Here is a 9,666-nt window from a genome sequence, read left to right as displayed (position 1 = left end):
TATATAAAGATGTCTAAAGAGTACACATTTTAATACAGTTTTTAAATAACATGATGCTGGAGTAATTCTATATGAGGTTTCATAATGCTTCCGGCAAATAATGTACTGTGGGCAACCATGTCTATGGTCATGCATTCATTACACTGTTGATGTTCTGAAAATCCTCATTGAAACCAGTCCCTGTCGGGTCAAGATGTGCAGACTGGGTCTTTTTCCAAATAAAAAAAAAAAACAACCTAATGACAAGGGCCGGAGCTCTCTCTAAGAACATGCAGTCTCTGTCTCTAAAATAAGTACGAAATGGACTGATGGACTGATGCCGTGCACTTTGGTATATTAATGGTATTTGGCATATTTTTTGGTCTATTTTGCAGCTTGAAAAGAGTTGTGGGCTGATTCTTAATAAAAATATGCTTGTTTCCACATAAAAATCATTTTTTAAAAGATACAAGAAATAACACGTTTATTTTTACATTTTCTGCTGGACATAAGATTTTAATATCTAATTTGACATATATTGTCCTTTCAAGTTCAATTCATTGCTGAAACTGCAATTATACTGAATTGGATTATTTCAAACTTATTGCTGTAATATATTAGATCATTATGCTTCAGCTATGATGGTCATTATATAATTTTCTTTTCATAAGATTAAAGTCCAGAATGTGGATAGTCTCTCATTTGTCAGGGTTTCTCCTGTATTATTTGCTTGTACATTACAGTGACATCGATAGTGAAAATCTCGGGTGCATTTCTACTATCCATCCAAGGTTCTAGGTTAAAATATCCACATTTTGAGTGTTGTTTTGCAGCCCACTGTATACATATTTAGCATTTATCTTGATGAAGTAACCCTAACTACACCCCTTTTATTGTGGAGGAGTAATAATGAGCAGGGGTGGGAAAGGAAATGTGCAGCAGATGGATTCCTTGCAGTCGTGTCCATTTGGGCCTTGTGGGTTTGATAACAGCACACGACCTCCTCACAAATTATACGGAAATGGCACTCCTCATGATCGAGACAGGATAAAGAGGAACCGTTTGATGTCATGCTACATTTACTTTACCAAAACTACCTGAGGGTGTCTTAAGACACGTGTAGCCTGTTCCCTATTTATGCTCTCATTTCATCAATCTCTGTATGTATTTTACTTTGCGAAATGTTTTTGGATTCATGCAACACTCAATGGGAAAGAGTTAAAAAGAGACACAGAAGAGCACCAAAGAATAAAAAGCATTAAATTATTCAGTAACAATTTTATCTACGGCTGGGTTTAGGTATATCTTAGGTTACACAAGACTCTTCTGTATATTAAATATCTTTGTTTATTGCCATATAATTGATTTCTCATGCTCTTTTAAACTCATAGATTTTAAGAAAGCTACATAACCCGCAGATTAAATGGATATAAATTCTTTTTATTACTGTTTGAGTATATGATCAGGGCCTAGGAATCCTAATTTCAAAGGTCTTATGCGTTGTTTACAATGCACGGATGAGCATTTTAATACATTACTTTGTAAATATGAATAGAACTTTTAAAAAGCATTTTCTTGCTTTTTTGAGGCACAAACGGTCTATTATTTCCAGGCTTTCAATGGCTGTGATATTTATATTTGCATTAAATAGCCAAATACCAACTACCAATAGACGTCTTTTGTGAAATGTACTGCTTGAAATGTTATCAGAATTAAATTTTTCTATGCATCTGTATCACGGGCTACACGTGTTATGGCATATTCATCTACAAATCTTTAACATCCCGCATTACCTTCTCTTGGAGCCATTGGATCCCAGGCGGACCACATCTGGACGAAGAAAAAAGGCGTCCAGCATATGATATAAGCCAGGACGATCACGAAAGTCATTTTCACCGTCCTGATCTTAGCTTTGGAGATCAGCTTGACGCTGCTGACGCGGGAGAGCGCGGTGCCCTTGGCTGGCCTCGGGGTCAAGGACAGACACTGGTCTCGCCGGGTCTTCAGCTTAAAGTTTTGCCATATCTTGTAACTGATAAGTCCATAACAAACGCTTAAAATGGCTACGGGGATGATGTAGATCGTGAGACTAATCCACGTCACGTAAGCCTTCGCGCCCCAGGGCTGAACAAAATCCCCCCAGCAGTCGAAGACACCGTCGCCCACCTCTCTGAGGGAGAAGATGTACACCTGCGGCAAACTGAAGAGAAGGCTTATAATCCAAGAGGCCAGCACGAAAAAACGGTCCTTTCGACGGCGCAGGGATCGCAGAGGCTGCCATATAGCCAAACATCTGTCTATAGACATCAGCACGAGCATGTAAGTGGACGCAAACATGCCGACCACCTGTAGGTACTTCACCAAGCGGCACAAAAAGTCTGGTCCGTAAAAGCGAAAGGTGATGTCCCAGATAAGTTGGGGGAGAACTTGAAAAACCGCCACCACCAGGTCAGCTATGCTCAAGTGTTTCATGAAATAGTACATCCGCGACTGACCGTGTTTACTCGTCTGGATAGCCACGAGGACGCACAGGTTTCCGGCGAGCGCCAGCAGCAGAATCAACACCAGGACGGTTACTTCGACTTTCGCCACTTCTTCGTTGCGCTTCAGGGGATTTACGGTTTGGTTCAATCCCCTGCTTCCGTGTGCCTTGCTTGAATTTGTCCAGGAGTCGTTGAAGGTCCAGTAAACCGTTTCTTTCAGCAGGCTCTCCATTGTGCGTCAAAAAAAAAAGAGAGAAGCGCGTCCGAGCGCGCTGCTGTGGCGGCACTCACGCGCTATATATCGCTGCACATGTGTGGAAAGATGCCTTTGAGATGTGCGTTTAACACCATAAGTTGATGTTCACTGCAAAATGAAGATTAAAGAATTTCAAGATTGTGTTTTTTTTCTTTCGTTTCGTCTTGCGCAATCTATCTATCGCAGACAACATGAAAAGTTACAATAACGCCAATGTTCAAGTTCTGACCGATTAGGAGCTGTTGCTATGGTTACCTCTTAGCGCCAGATTGCTGTTCGCGCGCGTCTAACTTTCGTGGTTAATGACAAATTTAAAAAAATCCAATTAAAACTGACACGTTTCTAAACAGCACGCTCAATACAAAAACAGCCCTTTCCTTTGAGTTCCTTTTTTGCAAGTCCATGTAATCCGCGTTTTTTTTTTTTAACACAGAGCATAGCCTATAATAAACAACGTTTATAATAACCGTGTTTAGCTGTGATTTTAGTAACAAATACCAATACCGGTTGCCTATATAATATGCATTAAAATAGTTCATTTAAAATATTCAAAAAAGTCATTGTTACAATAATAGTTCATAAAAAATACTTACCCTAAATGTATTTCGAGAGAGATCCATTCTGTATATCATGGGTTTGAAATAAATGCATCATTGATGTATAGAGTGCTCGGATACAGCAGCTCTGCCTGCTCAAATCTCAAAGCAAGCAGTTATATGAGGGTGCACTGGGAGGATTTTCCTGGCCTGCACTTACACATTTCTGCCACCGAGTGCCATGGCGCTGTGCTGGAATATCACATGTATTTTACCATTATGATATTTATAGAAACAATCAACAGCTAATGCGTGGCCCAGTAGGAGAGACAGGGTCTAGCTGTCAGAAGCAATTTCAGCCAACTGCAGAATCCCATTGTGGCAACTTACCCCAGATACTGAGACAACATGCCCCGATAACAGGTTCAGTGTGTCAAATGAACTGTAAAACTTCAAACCTATACTGAAACCAACCTTCAAAAATATAAATAAACAGACAATGAAAATAGACTAAGCTCTGTTTCTTCAGCGCGTAGTGATTGGGTGTAAAATAACGACACCAATTCGCTGAAGAGGATCTATTTTGGTGACGCCATGCTAAATTTGTCCACATCTATTAAGATATGCTTGAATAGCCTAAGGGTTAAATCAACAGATTCTAAATAATTTATTGAAAAGCTTATAATTGCTTATCATTCTTTTCATGCATCTCACGCCCTCAAACTTATATTGCACTAAATATTCGTTTTCACTGTTTCTGACTGACACTGACAGGGCTGGCATCCTTTAAGATTTTAGACGGCATGGACTGAGAGAAGCGTTGCACTTTCCACTGTTTACTTGGGTCAGAATTTGCCGCAGCAATTTTGGCCTACCGATTAAATTTTCTAACTGTTCATGCATATTGATTCAAATATTTCTTTTAAACACAGTTTTTACTGACATCTAATAAATAATTGCTCATTTGGTCTCCATTGCAAAGATGAGTTCAAACCCAGAGTCTGGTTGGGTTACTGAAGCAATAAATATAGAAATATTATTTAACAATGCAACTGCTTCATGATTATTTAGCATAGTTTCAGGAGCTGAACGTTGTTTTTGTAAATTCAGAGTTCCAATGCTTTTGTCTGAAATCTACAGCAATCCACAAACTTTCTTTATTTTGCCAAGTTAGATCGTGAAATTGCAAATACAATTATACCTAACCAATTCAAGACATTCGAATCAATTATGAGTTACAGAGAGAATAGTAATTATGATGTCACTCTCGCTATGAGCCTTGACGAGGAGAACGCGTATAATTAAATCCACTAATTAGCACTACCTATGATTGCACTATCATTCTGATTACCCTGCTGAAAAGACCAGGTTAGACCAGCATTTATTTTTGATGTCTGAACAAAGAAGTAAACTGATTAAAAAGGCTCACCAGCTATGTGCTGTATCTTCAATGTACAGTTAAAGGCAGCTAGATGACTCTGTTTTGGCCGGGAGAGAGCATGAATACACTATTTTTGGATAACTGCTTTACACTGATGTCAAAATGACAAGAGAACTGCAGCAGTGTTAATGTGGAAGTGAAGGCAGGCAGTCTGAGAGGACAGCGGCAGCGGCATAAAAATAAAAAATAGACAATATTCAGCCTAGCAAAGTGCATTTATAAAAATATAAAAAAATACAGACACAATAAAATGGCATGCTGTGGTGCAGGCATGAATGTTTCTTCCATACCATTTAGTAAAAAAAAAATTTAGACTGAAAAATGTAATTTATAATTTACTTAAAAAATGTAATTTAATTTAATTTTCCTTAAGCTTTTCCAGACTTGTACAACTTTCTTCTGCTGAACACAAAAGAAGACATTTTGACAACTCGTCTTTTTTTATTGATGTACAGTTGTACTGTTAATAGAAACCATTGACGGATGTCTACCGTTAACTGTTTGGTTACCAACAGCATTCAAAATATTTTCCTTTTTCTGCCTGGTCTCATGTCATAAATGTACCTTGGTGCACTTTTTAAGTGAGACACAAAATACATATCAATTATATCACTGCAGTTTCCAAAAGAAATGAAAAAAGTCTTCGTAAGAATTCTCAGTACAGAGTTTCATTTAATAAAGCGTCATTTTTGCTTACTTGAAGAATGTCATATTATGATTTCAAAACAATATAAATATGTTGGGAGAAAACCGATGCTTCTGCAAGTTAGCATCACAGATATCAAGCTTCATATCTATGGATTTTTATAGACAGCAAGTTTTTTTGGACGCACAGAGATGTACTTGAGAGGCGAAGAGCTCTGGTTGAAATCTCGTGTAATTACGGTTCGACAAAACAACTCAAACTTGTGTAAAAGGAAGCTAAAATGGCACGGTTGCAGCAACATAAAAACACTGTTGCACAAAAAGTGCACAGAGGTACATATTTTTATAAGACCAGGTTCAACAGAAGAAAGAGACTCATACAGGTTTGGAAGAAGTTGTGGGTGAGTACATTACATATAATTGTAAATTAACCAGCCTGTCAATAATCAAATGTAGTGCTCTGCAATTTGCATAAAATCACATGCATTAATTACTAGGTTGTGATTTGAATGTGTTAACATTTCAAAGGAATAAATGACGTTGTAAAATATAATAACAATACTTCATATTTTTTGATCCAATAAATGCAGCCTAGTTTTTCTGAAAACATTTTTACAAATCTTATTGACACTGCCTTGAACCGCATTTTGTTGGTGAATTTAGACAAATCACCTTTAACTTTTTGCTGCAGTTAAAATGTATCTCTTTGAATCCCGTACCGCCAAAACCTTGATCCCCTTACACACACTCACCTAAAACATGACATTGTGTTAAATAATTATAGCTAAGGCTTAGATAAATAACAGACAAAATTTAATAGGATTTTCTCAGCAAACCGATGAGAAAAATCGGTTTGTTGACATCGGTTAACGCCAAGGTTTATAGACACTGTTAGTCTAAATCTTCCTGCGTACAAAAAAAGAGCATGTACTGCAATCAGGATTTGCCCTAGGCAACAGTAGTTTGGGGAAACCACATGTCTCAGAGGAAAAAGATTTTTCCTGTAGATAAAGGGCTCGAATCTGCAATAGTGCAGCAGTTGTGTGAGCCATTCTGCACGTTTTTGCCTTTCTTATCCACACAGCTTGACAAAAATGTTATATGTGTCAAAGGGAGCAATACGCCTTTTAAATGCTCTGCCAATGGATACAAATGCAAACCCAGATCGCGGAGAACTAAGAAACTGCTCCCGTTTAGAAGAGTTGTTTATTGCTGTAGAGAGTGAATACTAATCAATGTAATGCTGGGTACGCACGCTGCGCTCAATCCACTACACAGACGAAAAGAAAATAGACAGGACAAGACGACAACACGGGATAATTACACCTGTGTGACTATAATCCACCGAGTCCTTTAGGTTCCTGATAACCATAATTTCCCAGGACCTTAAGTAGCAAACACATACAAGAGATGAAAGACACAATGGCAGTGATTTCCGAAGATCAAACTGCCGCAGGCCGTGATGATTCACTTCAGTACATTTGTAAATCTGGCATCATCTGATCCAGAATGGTTTGTGCAGCTCTTATCTCACATGTGAAATGACATTGACTTCAAAACATTGGTTGCAATCTGCCCTCTGTTAAGGCCTTTGACAGGATGGCAAGAACATCAGTGACCAGTCACACTGCAGGCAACGCATCTTTCACTATATATTCCAAGATCTAATTCAAAGCCATCGCACCACAAAAAAAAAACTTTTCCCACAGAAAACAATATACCTGCATGAAAACAGTCGCTCTTTGATCATTAGAAATGCTTTGTATATTCAGCACTTGCATATAGGATCATTCACATACATTTGTCTTTTTTGTTCTTTTTTGTAGTTGTCCTAATGTGCAAATTGAAAATGTAGTGAAAAATGTAGCACTGTGTATTAATTAAATGATATTAAATAGCTTCTATAAAATATATGTATTTTTTTCTATACACTCCATATATATCAATATAGTGCTATATTTATTAAAGATGAATATTGAACACTATTGTATGTACTGTAGTGTGTGCATGATATATTGTAATATATTGCTGCACAGAATGAGCAAAATGATCAACTATCTTCATACTGCAGTCTGACTACATAGGCAGAAATTTTGTGTGCGATAAACCGACATTTTCCAGGAGGCCTAAATCTCCGGTCATAAACACTCCTAAATCACATTAACTCAGAGAGAAAACATCTAACCTGGCGCTGAACACTGTGTGAAAAGAAAGAACATGTGCCTGAATAGATTAAGATTTTTACATTTTCTGAAAAATCCCGACTAATGTTAGGTTGTTAATGTACAATTTCTAATGTGTTTTGGTTGGTTGTGAATTATTATCACCATCAAAAAGTGCCCATCCGCAAGCATGTATGATTTTCCGGTCATAGAGATATAGTTTATGTCCTCCTCTGGGACCCATGTGTATTTTTTCCTGTTATTGTCACCAAGTTGAAATTCCAACCCGATGAGAAAAAAGCTCAAATTAAGGCTGGAATACACTAAATAAATGATCTGAACAGATTTTTAAAACAAAAACAAAAAAAAAATCCATCATATACTACCCCATTTCGGTATGCTGGCTCTGACTTTCCTCGACTAGCGTCACCTTGTTCAAGCTTTAAAATCGGGAAAACCTGCGTAGCGTATTCTTTAGGCACCAATTCGCCAAAATGTAAAATAGTTACGAACTGCCACAAGAGCGTGCTGTAAGAAAAAAAGAATCATATATCTGAGAACTTCAAAAAGAAACACAGCAAATCTCTTCTCAATAAGCTGCATGAATTGAAATATCTTTCATGTAGGCCGCATGATCGGTGAGGGAGCAGTTACACACCAAAGTTTAATACTCGAAATAAGGGCCTTTGAAAGATCTCGAGCAGGCACCACTAATGACAGCAATAAAGCCCACTGAATTTTCAGAATGAAAGCAATCAGATTCTGTGGTTTGTATCTTGCTGGGCCAAATCTGTTCTTCGTTGTCCCTTTTAGCTCTGGTTTTTGTCTGTGCTTGCGAGATTATTAAAAGAAAAGAAAAAAAAANGGGAAAAGTGTCATGCATTCAGCGTATTTGAGAAACTCTGCTGAAGCCGGACAGGACGGATCCATCTGGGCCTCATTGCATGAGTGTGGATTTCTGTTTGGGGTTTGTTCTGTTTTAGATTGTACAGTATGTACGTTACTGTCACAAAGCTACTGGTTCAAGTAATGTGAAAACAAGAACAACTAAGTGCACACGTTCCTACATTTCAGGGTGAAAAGGTTGGTCTATATATTACTCTATGCATCTGAAGGCTGAATAGATAAGCTTTCCATTGATATGCGGTTTGTTGTGATGGGACTATGTTTGGCTATGTTTAACTATTTGAAAATCTGGATTCCGAGGGTGCAAAAAATCTTAATATTGAGAAAAGTGTGTTTAAATTAAGTCCTTGGCAATCCATATTTCTATTTAAAAATTTGGTTTTAATATATTTACAGTAGGAAATTTCCAAGATATCTTAATATCCTAATGATTTTTGACATAAATGAAACGTCTTTGCCACATACAGTAGATTGTTGGCTATTGCTACAAATATACCCGTTGTACTTAATATTGGTTTTGCGGTTCAGGGTCACATATATCTTTTGAGATTTGTAAAAGTAAAAAAAAAAAAAAAACATAATAAATTAAATAAATTAGCCTTTATAAATGACACATATTTTAACATACCTTAATATTTTTACTGTTAATATATATGTTTTTAACATAATAAAAATTGGGTAACACCTCGAAATAAGGTGTCATTTGTTAACATTAGTTAACTAACATGAATAATCGCATTTATTGAGTATCGCATTGATGTTCGTTAATAAAAATACAATTAGTTAATGTTTAAAATGAATTAACTAATGTTAACAAGCACAACTTGTGATTTTAATAATGAATTATTAAACCCTGAAATCAACATTAACCAAGATCAATAAATGCTGTGGAAGTATTGTTCAAATTAAATCAAAGTTCATTTTAACTAGTGCTGTTAATGCTAACTAATGAACATTATTCTAAAGTGTTATCAAAAATGTTTTCTAAGAATCAAATTGGCATATTTCCGAAGGATCACGTGACACTAACTGGAGTAATGATGTTAAAAATTCAGCTTTGACATTGTAAGGATGAAAGAACCTACGGGCATCTTCAAGACACCCCACAGAGTGAAGTTGCAGGAAACTCTCTTCCCTTCTGTCCATTTGTTTCTTTGTAAACCCCTCCACCCATCTTTCCTTCTACTCTGCTTGCTCTAAATCAGTGGTTCCCAACCGGTGTGCCGCGGCACTAAGGGGTGCCGTGAGATCTTTTGAG

The 9,666-nt window shown here is 37.1% G+C and overlaps 2 protein-coding genes across 9 annotated transcripts in view; one reads left to right on the top strand and one right to left on the bottom strand.

Moving 5' to 3' along the window:
* LOC122347041 (isotocin receptor-like) overlaps positions 1-3,416 on the bottom strand; it is a 4,559-nt gene extending 1,143 nt beyond the window's left edge. The window contains exons 1-2 of the mRNA XM_043242027.1: positions 3,312-3,416; positions 1,773-2,826 (exon numbers count right to left, since the gene is read on the bottom strand). Of these exons, the coding sequence (XP_043097962.1) occupies positions 1,773-2,694 (922 nt within the window). The 5' untranslated portion in view covers positions 2,695-2,826; positions 3,312-3,416. The remainder of the gene's footprint in view (positions 1-1,772; positions 2,827-3,311) is intronic.
* Positions 1-9,666, top strand: part of foxp1b (forkhead box P1b) — a 529,351-nt gene that overhangs the window by 73,973 nt on the left and 445,712 nt on the right. The gene's annotated exons all lie outside the window — the stretch shown is intronic.

The sequence above is a fragment of the Puntigrus tetrazona genome, chromosome 6 (assembly GCF_018831695.1).
Source record: "Puntigrus tetrazona isolate hp1 chromosome 6, ASM1883169v1, whole genome shotgun sequence".
In the NCBI taxonomy this organism is placed as follows: domain Eukaryota; kingdom Metazoa; phylum Chordata; class Actinopteri; order Cypriniformes; family Cyprinidae; genus Puntigrus; species Puntigrus tetrazona.
The sequence above is the reverse complement of the archived record's forward strand: the minus strand, read 5'-3'. Positions and strand labels throughout refer to the sequence as shown.